General features: G+C 50.4%; 1 protein-coding gene and 1 long non-coding RNA gene across 2 annotated transcripts; both read right to left on the bottom strand.

Moving 5' to 3' along the window:
- Positions 1-7,457: 7,457 nt before the first annotated feature.
- Positions 7,458-8,768, bottom strand: LOC136287901 (uncharacterized). Its single transcript, XR_010720413.1, has 4 exons — positions 8,694-8,768; positions 8,526-8,613; positions 8,020-8,134; positions 7,458-7,682 (listed from the first exon to the last, which is right to left on the bottom strand). It is a non-coding gene; the product is annotated as an uncharacterized lncRNA (long non-coding RNA).
- Positions 8,769-14,111: 5,343 nt separating this feature from the next.
- Positions 14,112-16,956, bottom strand: LOC136287902 (gallinacin-2-like). Its single transcript, XM_066180593.1, has 4 exons — positions 16,846-16,956; positions 15,288-15,366; positions 14,885-15,005; positions 14,112-14,346 (listed from the first exon to the last, which is right to left on the bottom strand). Exons 2-4 carry the CDS (start codon positions 15,343-15,345, stop codon positions 14,298-14,300), a joined length of 228 nt encoding a protein of 75 aa, XP_066036690.1. The 5' UTR covers positions 15,346-15,366; positions 16,846-16,956; the 3' UTR covers positions 14,112-14,297.
- Between the last annotated feature and the right edge of the window lie 705 nt (positions 16,957-17,661).

The raw sequence follows: 17,661 nt of genomic DNA on the forward strand, positions 1-17,661 counted from the left end.
GAAGAGATGTGGGAAAGAAAGAGGCTGTGGGCTGATAGAGGAGTTGGTAGTGTAGGCCTGGAAGAAGGGAGGGAATTGAGTAGGGTTTGCACTGCAAGCCTCAGCCCCAGGGAAGATGAGGGAGATGGAGATCCCAGTCCACAGTGTGGTCAGGACTCCAGAATATCTGGGATGGTTTAGGTGGGCAGCATGGTTATGCCCAGCAGAGACAACCCCGAGCACAGCTCTGCGCACGAAACCGTGGCTATTGGGGCCAAAGGACACCCATAACCAGCAGAAGCAGCACAGGGAGCCGAATCCCACATGGATCATCTGCAAGGCAGCTCAACCCAAGGCTCCCCACAGAGCCTGGCCCAGCAGGCACTGCCAGGCTCAGTGTCCCCAAAGCAGAGCCAGGCAGGAGCATCCCCAGGGACACAGCCCCTGCTCAGCCCCAGCACCATCCCCAGGCCCTTCTGCTGCCACCAAGGCAGTGCCAGCCCCAGAGGCAGCAGGCACAGCACCTCTCCAGCAGCAGGACACGCACACACAGCCCAGCCCTGCAATGCCAAAGTGCTCTTGGTCTTTATTCAAGGCGGGAAAAGCAGCCCCTGCCCCAAAGACACCGGGGCTGGCACCACAGGGCTCCAGCCCAGCAGCACCCAGCAGGAGCAGCTGCCACTGCTGCTGTCACCCCAGCTGGGCAGGGCACAGGCAGCCAGGGGAGGGGACATCAGGACATGGGGCCAGGAGACAGAAGCAAGGGGCATGCGCTGCTTGAAAATTTCAGATCTCAACCTCTGATTCTGCAGGAAAAAAGGAAACAATCACATCAGGTGGTGCAAATTTTCCTGTCACTCTGTCCCCCTGCCCTGCCATGCCCAGGCTGTGGTGCAGCAGAGTCAGGCTCAGGGGAGGTGAGGTGCAGTCCTTAGTGCAGACAGGCTGGACCTGGGCTATCTCAGTGTTGGCAGCCCTGGCTCCAGGTGTGTGCAGATGCAGCAAGACGTGGATCATGTCCTGGGTGCTGCCCAAGGCCAAGGAACGTTTCCGTCTTTGGTGGCTTTGGCGAGTCCTCTGCAGAGCCTGAATGAGGCCCTGGGGACTGGAGGGGAGTGGGGAGACCCTGGCTGACCTGGAGCGGCTGCAGCCCCACTGAGGGGAGATCAAACCCACAAGGACTATTCCCTCCCATCCAAGATCTCTGCCACCCATCAAAAATACAGAAGAGTATTTAGCAGGTGTTGGCAAGGAAGAAACTTGTAAGAGGCCTTCTGAGGAACAAGGAGGAAAATCTTCAGCCAAGGATCTTGTCCTTACTTTTTGCAGCACACAAGGTTTGGTGAACATCTTCCCACAACTTTGCTACCGCTGGGGCAAACAAGGCTAGAGCAGAACCCGTTTTGTATCCAGCATGAATCTGAACTTCCTGTTTCCATGGGGAAAGACACACACGGAACAGTTAAAGCAATAGTCTGAGAGGGCATAGTGTGGTTATAGACAGGCTGATGCCCCCTGAGCATTTCAGGCCAAGAGAAGGGCTCAGCTCCAAGCCCCCCACAGCCACATCCCAATTGCAAGCTGTCTCCCCTGGAAGCTCCCTGTGCCCATAAGTTGGGGACACACCAGAGCAGAGAGTGGAAAGGAGCAGCGTGAGGTTGAGGAGGAGCTGTGTGGGCTCCCAACTGCATTCCCACCTCTGCCTGGACCAGCACAGCTGGCACACAGGGACTCCTGAAAATCCACATCCCTGACCCACAGAACAAGCCAGGATTCTCATTCCATGGGCTGTCTCCACCCCAAATGAGTGTCAGTCAGGAAACTCACTCACAAAACCCCTTTGACCTCAATCCCCTCTTACCTTCTCATCACCCACACAAGCACTGTAATTTCCAGGGACATTGAATTCCCCCTGGTGTAGGTTCACACTTTCCCCCATTTCCCCAGTTCCCCTCTCACCTGCAGCACCCTGGACCAACAGCAGGATCAGGGGGAAGAGCAGCAACAGGATCTTCATGGCTGGTGCCTCTCCTGGGTCTTCACAGGGCTGCAGAGGGGACACCAAGGCAATGGGAACATGCAGAACCCAGAGTGGGCAGGATTCCGGAAAGAGACCGCACACTCACCTCCCTGGAGAAGGTCTGGGTGTTCAGGCAGGAGGAAACCCAGCAGGAATGGCTGTGTCCAGATGCCCTTGGGGCCAGGGAATGCCACCTTGCTCCAAACAGGCTGGATTTATAGCAGTGCTGGGGGGTGGGACAGGCCCCCGTTGCTGCTGGCACAAGTGCCCTGGGCCAACCCCAGAGTGCCCCATGTGTGTGGGGGTGCTGGGGTGGCCCTGGTCCCTCCCTGCTGCAGGGGCAGAGGCTGAGGGGCCTCGTGGGGCTGTTGCAATCAATGCCACCGTTGTGCCCATGCAACACCCCTTGTGACAGTCATGGCACAACAGGCTGAACAGGAGAGGGATGGGATGGATAAGGGAGGATGCGTCATGCTGGCAAGAGTGGGAATGAGGACAACATTTCCTTCTTTGTGTCCTTTCACTTTATTGGTGTTATGAATGCCCAGGATGGGATATGGAAGATGAGACTGAGTATTGCAAACATGCTCAGCTTTGTAGGATGAGAGGAAAGATTTACCTCTCATTTCACCTAATTAGCCTTCTCTGGGGAATTTCTCAGAAACTTGATTAAATCAAATTTCAGGGTTAGCAGAGGGGATGGAGAGGACACAGAAGGCCACACTGCCCTCCATACTGTCCAGATCTGGAAAGCCATGGCAAGGGAAGTTGTTTTGGGGGATTGTCTCTTCTCCCTGGTAGGAATTGACAAGACCTGAGGAAATGGTCTTTATTGTAACAAGGAAGGGTTAGTCTGGAAATTGGAATGAACTTCATCACTGAAAAGGCACACCACCACTGGCACAGGCTGCCCAGGACACTGATGGCTTCACTGTCTCTGGAGGGATTTAAAATCCATGTAGATGTGGCACTTGGGTACATGGATTAGTTTTAGACTTGGCAGTGCTGGGGGAATGGTTGGACTTGATGGTCTTAGAGGGCTTTGTCAGCATTAATGATTCTGTGATTCTCTGGTTCTGAAGAGAAAACCTTCAGTGAAACAGGCAGGGGCCCCCGTTGGCCCCATAGACACGAGTACATGGACACACACAGGTACTGAACCACCCAGGGAATCAAATCCCTGATATTTGCTTTGCAGACAGGGAGAGGCCCCTGCCTTTGATGGAGCAGAGCATTGTCACCCCAGACTGCCTGATATGGGCAGAGAGGAGAAGCCAACGTTTTTATAACCTGTGGAGAAACAAATTCAGACATGTGCAGGCCATGGCCAATTGAAGTAATTTCCTAGGTCACCCAGACCAGGAGCTGCACAGTCTCCTCCTCCTGCTCTTGGCTCATGGGATGGGGTTTGGAGCGGTGCAGGCACAGCAGGGAGGTCTGTGATGCTGGAGCTGGACAAGGAGGAGCAGCAGGGACAGCACCTGTGGCTCACCATGGCCATGCCCACTCAAGGGACACTGCCCCCAGCACAGCTCTGCACATGAGGCTGTGGCTGCTCAAGGGACAAGGGACATCTGGGACTGGCAGGATGAACACAGGGATCCCAATTCCCCAGATGGAGCATGTGCAGGGAAGCTCCAGCACCCCAGGCACCCCACACAGCCTGGCCCAGCAGGCACTGCCAGGCTCAGTGTCCCCAAAGCAGGGCCAGGCAGGAACATCCCCAGGGACACAGCCCCTGCTCAGCCCCAGCACCATCCCCAGGCCCTTCTGCTGCCACCAAGGCAGTGCCAGCCCCAGAGGCAGCAGGCACAGCACCTCTCCAGCAGCAGGACACGCACACACAGCCCAGCCCTGCAATGCCAAAGTGCTCTTGGTCTTTATTCAAGGCGGGAAAAGCAGCCCCTGCCCCAAAGACACCGGGGCTGGCACCACAGGGCTCCAGCCCAGCAGCACCCAGCAGGAGCAGCTGCCACTGCTGCTGTCACCCCAGCTGGGCAGGGCACAGGCAGCCAGGGGAGGGGACATCAGGACATGGGGCCAGGAGACAGAAGCGAGGGCCATGTGCTGCTTGGCAACTTCAAGGTCTCAACCCCAGCAACTGTAGGAAGAAAGGAAACAATCACATCAGGTGGTGTAACTTTCCCTGCCACTCTGTCCCCCTGCCTGCCATGCCCAGGCTGTGGTGTGGCAGAGTCAGGCTCAGGGGAGGTGAGGTGCAGTCCTTAGTGCAGACAGGCTGGACCTGGGCTATCTCAGTGTTGGCAGCCCTGGCTCCAGGTGTGTGCAGGTGCAGCAAGATGTGGATCATGTCCTGGGTGCTGCCCAAGGAGAGGGAATGTTTCCCTCTTTGTTGGCTTTGATGAGTGGGGAGGCCCTGGCTGTCCTGGGACTGCTACAGCCCCATCAAGCGAAGCTCCAAAACCCACCAGGACTTTTCCCTTCTGTTTTGAGCCTCTTAATAAAAATGCAGGAGAGATTTTGCCAGGTGTTGGCAAGAAATAAATTTTTAACTGATCTCTCTGAGGAAAAAAGACAAATGTCTTACTTCAAGCAGGGATGTGGGCCTTACTTTCTGCAGTACCGTTGGGATCCTGAACATCTTCCAGCAGGTCTAGTGGGGTATCCACAGTACCCTCTGGTGCAGAATCCCCCCCTTGCACCTGCATGGAGCTATACCTCCTTTTTCCATGGACAAAAGCGCACACAAAAAAATTACTGCAATCATCATAACACATTCAGCTGCCGGAAAACAAAGGGAGACCTTGTCATCACTCCCACAAACATGGTCATTTCCAGGGATACTGAATTCCCCCTGGTGAAGGTTCACACTTTCCCCCATTTCCCCAGTTCCCTTCTCACCTGCAGCACCCTGGACCAACAGGAGGAGCAGGGGGAAGAGCAGCAACAGGATCTTCATGGCTGGTGCCTCTCCTGGGTCTTCACAGGGCTGCAGAGGGGACACCAAGGCAACAGGGACATGCAGGAGCCCAGAGTGGGCAGGATTCCAGAGAGAGATCCCACACTCACCTCCTTGGAGGAGGTCTGGGTGTTCAGGCAGCAGCAAACCCAGCAGGAATCGCAGATGCCCTTGGGGCCAGGGAATGCTGCCTTGCCCTAAACAGGCTGGATTTATAGCAGTGCTGGGAGGTGGGACAGGCCCCAACTGCTGCTGGCACAAGTGCCCTGGGCCAACCCCAGAGTGCCCCATGTGTGGGGGTCCCTCTCTGCTGCAGCCGCCGAGGCTGAGGGGCTTCATGGGGCTGTTTCAATCAATGTCACCGTTGTCCCCATGCAACATCTCTTGTGACACCCGTGGCACTGGGGTAACGGGCTGGGTTGGAGAGGGATGGGATGGAAAAGAGAGGTGGGTTGATGTTGGGAAGAGTGGAAATGAGGAAATTGTTTCCGTCCTTATGGTCTCTCATTTCATCAGTTCTATATTCAGAGTGGGATGTGGAAGATGAGACTGAATATTGCAAATGTGCTCAGCTTTGTATGGTGAGAGGAAAGATTTGCCATTCATTTCCCTTGAACCTCTCTTTTGGTGAGTTTGGAAATAAGACAGGGAAAAGAAAATTTCCTGCACTCTTGAGAATAGTGCTTTTTTTCTCCCTCTTGCCCTTTACCTCCCCACTGTGTGCCCTTTGCAATCACTGAGTGTAGTAATGCCCTCCATACACCCAGGAAATGTTTTCCATATAGGGGAAGTTTAAGCCTCCTCCCTTAAGGTAAAGAACCTAGATTCTTCCATAGCCTCCTGACAAGGATTGGCTCAGTGCCAACACAGGGGCATGGATTGGACCCTGGAAATGTTACTCAAAGACTCTTGGTACACTCATTTGGCCAAGGGCCAAAAAACCCAACTTAGCAATTAAGTACTCAAGAAAGAAAACAAGGGAAGTCCACCCTTCAGGCTTTTTGAGTTGTGATAGAAAAGTGTCTGAGGTGTTCTCAGGCACCTGTGCACGGCTTTATTATTTGCTTTCTGCAACATTCTGTTACTTTGTTATTTTTCATTATTAATCCTTTTGATTTATAAAATATCCTCGAGGAGTGGTCTCACTAATTATAATATCCATTTTTTTGCAAGGCTGGACCCTCAGAGTGTGGGGCACACACACACCTGAGATCATTCTCCACACCTCCATCAGTTTGGCTCCAGATGTTCTGGGCCAAGGAGCCCCTGGGCTGGAGGAACAGCACTTCACTGCAGCGGTAAAGGCAGCTTGAGGTAACAGCCCCAGAGTCAGGACCAGGACAAGTGAACACAGATGAAGGAAAAGCCATGGCAGGAAGGGATGATCTGAACATCCCTCACCAAATCCTCCAGTTCTGGAAAGCAATTGCTGTGCGAACATTTTTGGGGTCTGTCTCTTGTTGCTGGTAACAATTGACAGGACTATATGAAACGGTGTCAAATAGCACCAGGAAAGGATTAGACTGGGGACCAGGAATAATTTCTTTGCAGAAATGGTAGTGATGGTTTGGGACATGCTGCCCAGGGCAGTGGTGGAGCCACCATTTCTGGATGGAATTGAAAAGCTGTGTGGATGTGGCACTTGTGCACATGGTTTAGTGTTGGGGTTTACAGTCCTGGGATGATGGTTGGACTCGATATTCTTAGAGATCTTTCCCAACACCAATAATTTTATGGGTGTGATTCTTGAGAAGAAAAGTCTTCAGTGAACCAGGCAGAGTCCGCAGTGGCTCCCATACATCCATGTACATGGATACACACAGGTGTTGAACCATTCAAACCTCAATGTCTGAGATTTGCTTTGCAGACAGGAGAGGCCCCTGCCTCTGACGGAGCAGAGGATTGTCACTACAGATCACCTGAGATGGGCAGGGAGGCCAGGGCATTTTGCTTATTTCATGTGGATAAACAAGTTCAGACATCTCCATGCCAGAAGAAAAACTTTTTCAGAGGTCACCCAACCAAGGAGCTGCACAGTCTCCAACTGCTCGTGTCTGCTGGGTCAGGGTGTGGAGCAGCGCAGGCACAGCAGGGAGGTCTGTGGTGCTGGAGCAGGACAAGGAGGAGCAGCAGGGAGGGACAGCTCCTGTGGGTCTTCAAGGACATGCCCACTCAAGGGACACTGCCCCCAGCACATCCCTGCACATGATGCCATGGCCGTTGGGGACACCAGGGACATCTAGGACTGGCAGGATGAGCACAGGGATCCCAATTCCCCAGAGGGAGCATGTGCAGGGCAGCTCCAGCACAGACACCCCACACAGCCTGGCCCAGCAGGCACTGCCAGGCTCAGTGTCCCCAACGCAGAGCCAGGTAGGAGCATCCCCAGAGACACAGCCCCTGCTCAACCCCAGCACCATCCCCAGGCCCTTCTGCTGCCACCAAGGCCGTGCCAGCCCCAGAGGCAGCAGGCACAGCACCCCTCCAGCAGCAGGACACGCACACACGGCCCAGCCCTGCAATGCCAAAGTGCTCTTGGTCTTTATTCAAGGTGGGAAAAGCAGCCCCTGCCCCAAAGACACCGGGGCTGGCACCACAGGGCTCCAGCCCAGCAGCACCCAGCAGGAGCAGCTGCCACTGCTGCTGTCACCCCAGCTGGGCACGACACAGGCAGTCAGGGGAGGGGACATCAGGACATGGATCCAGGAGCCAGAAGCGAGAGGCATGCGCTGCTTGGCAACTTCAGGGTCTCAACCCTAGCGACTGTAGGAAGAAATCAAACGAGCACATCAGCTGGTGTAACTTTCCCTGCCACTCTGTCTCCCTGCCCTGCCATGCCCAGGCTGTGGTGCAGCAGAGTCAGGCTCAGGGGAGGTGAGGTGCAGTCCTTAGTGCAGACAGGCTGGACCTGGGCTATCTCAGTGCTGGCAGCCCTGGCTCCAAAACACACATGGACTTTTCCTTTCTCTTCTAGGCCACTTATAATAATTATAAAAGCAGGAGAGATTTTTGTCAGGTGTTGGCTAGAAGGAAATTTTTAACTGATCCCTCTGGGGAAAAAGGAGAAAACTCTTTCTTCAGGCCGGGATCTGATCCTTACCGTCTGCAGCACCATCTGATTGTTGCACATCTTCCAATTTCTCTTGTCGGGTATTTGCAGGGCCCAAATTTGCAGAATCCCCCTTGGCGCTTGCATGTAAAATCATTTCCTGTTTCTGTGGACAAAAGCACACACAAAACAATTCAGCTGATAGATAACAAAGGGACACATTTATGCCCCAGGAAACACCACCATCCATACACCCTGTGAGTCTCTCTGCCATCCCAGTGCAGGGCAGGAGACTCCCAAACAGGAAGAGCTGTCTGCAGGCTTGGAGCCTGAAACCAAACCCCATCCTAGACCTACAGAACAAGCCAGGATTCTGTTTCCATGGGATTTCTCCACCCCAAATCATTGTCAAGATGGAAACTCACTCACAAAACCCCTTTGACCTCAGGCCTCTCTTACCTTCTCATCACTCCCCCAAACATGGTCATTTCCAGGGATACTGAATTCCCCCTGGTGAAGGTTCACACTTTCCCCCATTTCCCCAGTTCCCCTCTCACCTGCAGCACCGTGGACCAACAGCAGGAGCAGGGGGAAGAGCAGCAACAGGATCTTCATGGCTGGTGCCTCTCCTGGGTCTTCACAGGGCTGCAGAGGGGACAACAAGGCAATGGGGACATGCAGGAGCCCAGAGTAGGCAGGATTCCAGAGAGAGATCCCACACTCACCTGCCTGCAGAAGGTCTGGGTGTTCAGGCAGGAGGAAACCCAGCAGGAATGGCTGTGTCCAGATGCCCTTGGGGCCAGGGAATGCTGCCTCGCCCCAAACAGGCTGGATTTATAGCAGTGCTGGGGGGTGGGACAGGCCCCATTTGCTGCTGGCACAAGTGCCCTGGGCCAACCCCAGAGTGCCCCATGTGTGTGGGGGTGCTGGGGTGGCCCTGGTCCCTCCCTGCTGCAGGGGCAGAGGCTGAGGGGCCTCATGGGGCTGTTGCAATCAATGACACCGTTGTGCCCATGCAACGCCTCTTGTGTCACCCGTGGCACGACAGGCTGGGCAAGAGAGGGATGGGATGGACAGGGGAGGTGGGTTGATATTGGGAAGAGTGGAAATGAGGAAACGGTTTCCGTCCTTCTGATCTCTCCCTTTATCTGTTCTATATTCAGACTGGGATGTGGAAAATGAGACTGAATATTGAAAACGTGCTCAGCTTTGTACAGTGAGAGAAAGGTTTGCCACTCATTTAGCTTCAATGTCTCTTTTGGTGAGTTTGGAAATAAGACAGGGAAAATAAAATTTCCTGCACTCTTGAGAAAAAGTGCTTCTTTTCCTCCTCTTCCTCTTTACCTTCCCACTGTGTGCCATTTGTAACCCCTGAGCTTATTTTCCACACCTTCATCAGTTTGGCTTCAGATGTTCTGGGCCAAGGAGCCCCTGGGCTGGAGGAACAGCACTTCACTGCAGCGGTAAAGGCAGCTTGAGGTAACAGCCCCAGAGTCAGGACCAGGACAAGTGAACACAGATGAAGGAAAAGCCATGGCAGGAAGGGATGATATGAACATTCCTCAACAAATCCGCCAGTTCTGGAAAGCAATTGCTGTGCGAACATTTTTGGGGTCAGTCTCTTCTCGCTGGTAACAATTGACAGGGGACCAGGAATAATTTCTTTGCAGAAATGGTAGTGATGGTTTGGGACATGCTGCCCATGGCAGTGGTGGAGCCACCATTTCTGGATGAAATTGAAAAGCTGTGTGGATGTGGCACTTGTACACATGGTTTAGTGTTGGAGTTTACAGTCCTGGGATGATGGTTGGACTCGATATTCTTAGAGGTCTTTTCCAGCATCAATAATTTTATGGATGTGATTCTTGAGAGGGAAACACTTCAGTGAACCAGGCAGGGTCCCCATTTGCTCCCATAAAACTGTATCCATGGAAACACACAGGTATTAAACCACTCCAGGTATTGAAATATCCGAGGTGTGCTTTGCAGACAGGGAGAGGGCCCTACCTTTGATGGAGCAGGGCATTGTCACTGCAGAGCACCTGAGATGGGCAGTGAGGCCAGGACGTTCTGCTTATTTCATGTGAATAGACAAAATTGGATAGTTGCACACCAAAATGGGACCTTTTTCATGTCACCCAGATCAGGAGTTGCATGGTTTCCTCCTCCTCCTCCTCCTCCTGTCTGCTGTGAGTGGAGCAGCACAGCCACAGCAGGGAGGGCTAGAAAAGGACAAGGTGTAGCAGCACGGACAGCTCCTCTGGGTCACCATGGCCATGCCCACTCAAGGGACACACTGCCCAGAGCACAGCTCTGCACATGATGCCATGGCTGTCGGGGACAAGGGGCATCTGGGACTGGCAGGATGAGCGCAAGGACCCAACCTCCCCCAGATGGAGCATGTGCAGGGCAGCTCCAGCACAGACACCCCACACAGCCTGCCCCAGCCGGCACTGCCAGGTTCAATGTCCCCAAAGCAGAGCCAGGCAGGAGCATCCCCAGGGACACAGCCCCTGCTCAGCCCCAGCACCATCCCCAGGCCCTTCTGCTGCCACCAAGGCAGTGCCAGCCCCAGAGGCAGCAGGCACAGCACCCCTCCAGCAGCAGGACACGCACACACGGCCCAGCCCTGCAATGCCAAAGAGCTCTTGGTCTTTATTCAAGGCGGAAAAAGCAGCCCCTGCCCCAAAGACACCAGGGCTGGCACCACAGGGCTCCAGCCCAGCAGCACCCAGCAGGAGCAGCTGCCACTGCTGCTGTCACCCCAGCTGGGCAGGGCACAGGCAGCCAGGGGAGGGGACATCAGGACATGGGGCCAGGAGACAGAAGCGACGGGCATGCGCTGGTTGCTGATTTCAGATTCTCAAGCCCAGATTCTGCAGAAAAAAAGGAAACAATCACATCAGGTGGTGTGACTTTCCCTGCCACTCTGTCCCCCTGCCTGCCATGCCCAGGCTGTGGTGCAGCAGAGTCAGGCTCAGGGAAGGTGAGGTGCAGTCCTTAGTGCAGACAGGTTGGACCTGGGCTATCTCAATGCTGGCAGCCCTGGCTCCAGGTGCATGCAGGTGCAGCAAGACATGGATAATGTCCTGGGTGCTGCCCGAGGCCAGAGAATTTTTCCATCTTTGGTGGCTTGGGAGACTCGTCTACAGAGCCTGAGTGTGGCCCTGGGGACTGGAGGAGAGTGGGGATGCCCTGGCTGACCTGGAGCTGCTGCTCAGGGAGGCTCCAAGCTCCTTCCCTCCCCTCAGCTCTGCCTTGGAGCCTGAAGGCCACTGAGCCTTTACCTCAGGGGGCCTTTAAAGCCTTCTGGCATGACAGCAGCTTTTGTAATTCCAAAACTTACTTTTTGCAGCAAAAGAAAAACCTGGAACATTTTCCACTGATGACATAGGGGAAGGAGCAATTCAGAAATCCACAGAACCCCTTTTCTTTCTCACATTGTTTCTTATTTGATGGACCCAAGGAGGATCCTGCACAGAAAGGAAAGAGGTCAAAGTGAGTGTGGCATAACTGTCAGAAATGGATTTGGTTCCAGAGGAAGCAGTGGTGGCTCTGAGTCCCATTCTTGTATGGGAAATGAGCACTAAACCGAATATATTAAGCTCCCCTGTCAAGTTCAGTTTTTCTCCAGCAATGTGTGCATGTGGGGAAAGACAGAGGGAAAGACCAGCATGAGCTCCAGGAGCTGCTGTCCTGGTTCCTCAGCTGCCCTGACCTTCCTCAGAACAAGTCCCTCCCAAATGCTGTAAATACCTGAGAATTGTGGTCGCTTAGCAGGACCTGGAAAACCCCAGTGGCTGGGGGCTCACACGTCAGCATTCTGCCCTCTGTCCCTCTCACCTGCAGCACTGTGGGCCAAGAGGAGGAACAAGGGGAAGAGCAGGTAGAGAATCTTCATGGCTGATGCCTGTCCTGGGTCTTCACAGGGCTGCAGAGGGGACACACCAAGAACCAAAGCAGGGTCAAGAATTCAGAATAATCCTGGAGCATGGAGATGCCAAGCTACATGAACTCTTACCCAATGCTGTCCATCCCCCCAGCCAGCCCAAAGCTTGCTGCCCAAACAGCCTGCACAGTCCCCTCTGCTTTCCTGAAGTCAGTAAAATCTTCCCAGCTCACTTGGGATTGTCTATTCTAAATTCCAGATTACTTGCAGGATTCCCAGCAAGCCCACTCCCCAGCCCTGTGCAGCGCTGACCCAGGAAGAAACAATGGGGCAGGGAAGTGTCTTGGTGGGCTGGAAGTGACTCCCCAGTGACCTACCTGCTGAAGGTGTTGGTTGAGAGCACAGCAAGGCAGAAACGCTCGGTAACAAATTAACCTGGAAGCACTTGTGTGAAGAGCCTAGATTGGGGTGTATCCCTGTGCCCCAAACTTGCTGGTTTTGTCCTGTTTCCAGGGGGTGGGACAGGCCCCCATTGCTGCTGGCACAAGTGCCCTGGGCCAACCCCAGAGTGCCCCATGTGTGTGGGGGTGCTGGGGTGGCCCTGGTCCCTCCCTGCTGCAGGGGAAGAGGCTGAGGGGCCTCGTGGGGCTGTTGCAATCAATGTCACTGTTGTGCCCATGCAACACCTCTTGTGACACTCGCTGCACAACGGGCTGTGAGGCCAACTGGGAAACCTTTGGAATGGGCACAGGAACTGGTGGGTGCAGGCATAGGCACGAGGCCAGTCCTGGGGGAACTGAGTCTCCTTCTTTCAGAGATTCATCCTTGACTGGTTTACGTTTGAAAGGACTTCAAAATTCATCTCATTCCACCCCCTGCCATGGTCTGGGACATCTTCCACTATCCCAAATTGCTCCAAGCCCTGACTAAACTAGCCTTCCTCACTTCCAGTGATGGAGTAGCCACAGCCCCTGTGCCAGGGCTTTACCACCCTCAGAGCAAAGATTTTCTTCTTAATATCTAGTGTAACCCTGTCCTTTTTCAGTTTGGAGCCATTCTCCATTATCCTGTCACACCAGGCCCTGGCCCAAAGTCCTTCTCCAGCTCTTTTGGATCTCCTTGAGGCACTCGATGAGGCTCCAAGGTCTCTCCAACCCTTTCTCTTCTCCAGGTTGGACACCCCCAGATACCTCTATCTCTGTGGTTGATGCTTTGATATGTATGAGTATGCTTTTTGAGTAAGGCAGAAAATGAAAAACTCTTTTGAGCCTTCTGCTCTGTAACTCCATCACTGGGCAGAGTTTTGCTGCCAAGCCATCGCCCTGAGGCAAATCTGAAATGTTTTGTTAATGATGTCATGTGTTTTGGAGAAAGACAGTTGCAGGATAGAGGCATCTTCATAGGAAGTGAGAGCTGGATGAAGTTACCCAGTGAAACAGGATGGAAACAAATGCCAATAAACAACAGCCTGGCATCTCTGCCAAGTGCTTCATACCCGGCGGGAAATCTGGAATTGGCCAGGGTGGCATCCTTGGATAGAGATATCTTAATCAGTAGAACCAGAGCCACTTGTTATGAGCACACACGTTCATGGATCATGATCATGGAGGCATTTTCCAGTGAGGGTGAGGTCAGCCTTAGCAGAGGAAAGCCATTCTAACCTCACATTGTGTCCAGGTGGGTGGAGAGCAGAAGACCCCCAGGTCTCCCCCTGCAGGGCTACCCATGTTACCCATCTGATCCATGAGACCCCTTTGTGATGTCACCTTGAGGGGCACCTGGACATCTCGCCTGGGAGATCTGTTTTCCTCTAAGGTTCCACAAAGGTCTCCTTGAGGTGTCCCCATGGGATCCTCCCAAGTGCTCATGAGGGCAAGGAAGTCCCTCCCTGCCGTGTGGTGGGATGGGGTGTGGAGCAGCACAGCTTCCAGCAGGGTCTCTGGCAAGGAGGGTCATAGTGGGCCCAGTGGGGAATGAGGGGTTTTAACCATTCCTGTTTTCCCAAGAAATGATCTCTGCACAGTAAGAATTAAGGGATTTTGGCATCTGAACACACTCCCACAAAGGGAAGCTGAGTTCTTTTAGCCAGCCTTTCTCTTGGCACTGTAGGTTAAGGTCTGTGTAGACCTGCAGAGATGTATGGCACAGAAAAACTCAAATTAAGGATCAGTTTGCACCATAAGTTGTTGCCCTCTGGGGTTTGTGTGTCAAACTCCAGGCAGGATCATGACCCAAGTTTCAGTGCATGTTTCAGTGACCAATGCTAAGCAACAACAATTTATTTAGAAGGAGGGAAAGCAATGCAGAACACATTTGGATTTACTCTACATCATAAAGCCTTTTGCATTGGCAGTGAGAGGAGTGTGAGGCTTTGCAGCAGGATCCAGTGGGTTTAGGAGTCAGGAGATTCCAAACAAATTTGTAGGCTTAGAAGAAATTTTCATTGCTCTTCAATGTATGGCTCATCAACATTTCTTACATTCCATGGCCTGCACAAAGGAAAAAAAATCAGATTTTCTTTCCACTTATATACCCTTCCTATTCACTCTCAGCCCATGCTTTTTTTCCTCCTGGACACAAAATTCTTCCCAAAATAGTTCATGTCATTTTTAGTCATGTTGGGACAGCTCTATGCAATGATACCTGTGAGTAAGGAGAACGTATCCCTATTGTTTCAGGAAAAGCAGGGAACTGAATTGATATCCCTAGATTCTGGGGTGAGTGCATTCCTTCCTGAGCCAAAATAGAAGGCTGTTTTTATATGATTATTTAATTTTACAACAAATTTTACAACAAAAACCTCACCCTGTGTCCGAGAGTGTTGTCCAAATTCTTCTTGGGCAATATGTAACACTTGAGTCAACACAGAACACTTCACTGTCCTCATGGCATAATAGCTTTCTTTTTTTTTTTTTCCTTACATCTAATTTAAATATTCAGGAACACCTTCAGCTTTAGGAGACAGGCAAAATACTTAATATTTCTCTGCTCATCCTGCAGATGAGCTATGGTGAACTCCAAACTCACTCTTTGCAGCAGGAGCGGATCCCGAAGCAACTTCCAACTTTAACCAGGTGGAAGGGACATCTTCCAAAGTGACAGGTCCCTCCTTTACAGAAAAACATTTCCCTCCTGGGTGAAGACAAACCTGCAACAAGAACAAAATATTTCCTTCTCCCTTGCTCTGCAGGGCAGGGAACTGCAGTCGAAGTGTTTCTCATTCCTTGAGCTGTCTTTGTTACCAAGGTCCCACCTTGGCTCTTTTGAAAGGCAAGGTGAGGTTACAAAGCATGTCTAGCACAAGCACTGGGGCTGATTGATTAGTTCCTGACTGGTTTCTAGCAATCTGAAGCAGAAGCAGTTAAAATGTGCTGGGAATTTTTCTCCAGGTGTACAAAAATCCCTTTCTAGCATCTCTTTCCCTTCTTACCTGGAGAGACCTGGAGCACCAAGAGGACAAGAGAAAAGAGCAGATAAAGGATCTTCATGGCTGAGGATTTGCTGTGGCACTGTTGGGAAAAGGACCAAGAAAGATGTAAGACAGACAGAACCTGGGATCTGTAGTCTCCTGAACTACTTAAACTCTGTATTAATAAAAATTACATTTATATTAATTTTATCTTCAAGCTTTCAAAAATAATCAATAAAAGCCATAGGGAATCCTGACTATTGTGTGGGGTAAAAGGTTTTCAGGACATTGTGATCCTTAAGTTACTTTAATAGTTTGGTTGCTCAGATTTCTTTCCCATTTTGCAAATAGTCCTTAGCCAGAACAGAATCACAGAATCCCAGAATGGTTTGGATTGAAAGGAACCTTGAAACTCATCTTGATCCAACCCCCGTGGCTGAGACACCTTCCACTAGACCAGGTTATTCAAAACCTCATCCAACCTGGCCTTGAATACTTCCATAACATTTTAGCTAAATGATTTTGTCTACTAAATAAACAACATAAAGCAAAATTAGGTGATAATACTGTAAAAATTACAAACTTCAGGGAAAAAAAGTTCATTTTGTAATGTTTAAATTTATCAAGAGGTCAATTTGCTCAACACCTCCAGTCTTGGTCTACAGGCAGCAGTTCTAGAATGGAAATGTACAGTCAAATCAGTTTCCATTTGAAAAAAAGAATTTAAAAGGAAATATATGATACCTTCATTGGAAGAGTTTAAACTAATATTAGGATTAGCTTTAAAGGGTCTAATATTAGGATTAGCTTTAAAGGGTAAGATTGCCTAGAAGGATGCTTATGGATAAAGAAGTGGCAGTTAATGTTTCACATCCTGGCATTAGGAATGTTCTGATCTGTCACAAATGATGGTCTCTCAAGCAAGGAATGGAAATGAGATTGTGCCGAGATGTCCTGTTGCTGAGAACAGAATTGATAGAGGCTGACCTGAAACTGTTTCAAAATTAGTATTAGAAGTTTCCATGAGTTTCTATATAGTTGAAATTATCAGGAGAAATAAGGAGACAAAGTGAAAAATTCTGAAAATGAAATAAGGGTTTTAATGTAGAGACATAAATAAAAAAATACAGTATATAAAATATGATTATATACTATGTTAAAATATATAAATACATAAATATAATTTTATAGCTATTGTGCATTATGCAAATATCATATAACTATTTATTATATGTTTATATTCAAAGGCTATTTATTTAATAGAAATATATAGATATAGCCATGTAGTTTTTCACTGAGAGTTCACCAATTTCTCTGGACTGCAGACCTCTCTAAAGTAACCTGAACCAATCAAACATTTACTTTTCCTAGGACTTAGGATGCAGAGAACTTTTATTAAAGCATTCTAGATATTAGCATATATTTGAACTACTTATTCAACATGTCCAATCTTCCCAAATCTTAGGTTTACCTTTTTTTAGTTACATACAAATTAAAGTTAAAAATGCAGAGGATTGGAGGTTGGTTTTGGAGTTGGATTTTTGAGGCTGACATTGAAAGAAAAGAGCCAAGACATTACCAGGTATCAGGTGAGCCCAGAAGTCAAACAAGCCTTACTCGTGGTCCCTTCCCTCCTGAGGACTTTGGCTCTGGGACTGGGATACTCTTTTATAAGGTGAGTCCCAAAAGAGACTGACAAGTCCTTTCTCTTCCCAGCCATTCATAGAACCAATCCAAAAATTGCTCTTTTTTTTTTTTTTTTTTTTTTTTTTTTTTTTTTTTTTTTTCCCCTGGTGGCATCTAATCCAACCAGAAACCAGCTGCTTTTCATTTCCCAATGATAAAACAGGGTTTCTCTCCAAGCCTGTTTAAGCTTTTTTTCCTGGAAAATCCCACGTTTTTCATGCAATACCTCTTGTGACACTCCAGTTTGTGTAAGATACATTAACCCACCATGGTATGTGTCAAACATCTTGGGACATAGGTTGAACTGTCCCTGCTTAGGAGCAACTTAAAACCTTGCAATATAACGCATCTACATGTTTGCTGCAATATCAGTTAATTTTCTGTTCCATAAATACAGAATATAAGAACACAGAATGGATATATGGAACTAAAACAAATGTCCATTGGCTTCTTGGCCAGTGGCCACTGAAGATGCCTGACCTGAACAAAATGTATCAAAATAACATGAATACATCATGGCTATGTCCCTGGACACCTTTCCAGCTGATAGGAAACATGTAAATGCAGGTAAATCCAGTGCCAGAGGATGCCTTTAGACCCTCAGACCTCAAGGCTCCTGCTTGAGCTTTTTTTCCAGGACTCTGGTAGATTTTTTGATACTTCTCTCTTCCACAGGGCCTTCAGTTGATCATTCCAAAACCACATAATG

The sequence above is a fragment of the Chamaea fasciata genome, unplaced genomic scaffold (genome assembly GCF_029207755.1).
Source record: "Chamaea fasciata isolate MVZ Bird 193981 ecotype frontalis unplaced genomic scaffold, bChaFas1.0.hap1 SCAF_3, whole genome shotgun sequence".
Lineage (NCBI taxonomy): Eukaryota > Metazoa > Chordata > Aves > Passeriformes > Sylviidae > Chamaea > Chamaea fasciata.

Bases quoted from the DNA above. Each gene is read 5' to 3' on its own strand.
- LOC136287902 (XM_066180593.1), bottom strand. From the start codon at position 15,345: ATGAAGATCCTTTATCTGCTCTTTTCTCTTGTCCTCTTGGTGCTCCAG. The intron at 15,006-15,287 runs GTAAGAAGGGAA...TTCTTGTTGCAG, and splicing joins GGTGCTCCAGGTCTCTCCAG to GTTTGTCTTCACCCAGGAGG. The intron at 14,347-14,884 runs GTGAGTTTGGAG...TCCTTTGTGCAG, and splicing joins ATCCGCTCCTGCTGCAAAGA to GCCATGGAATGTAAGAAATG.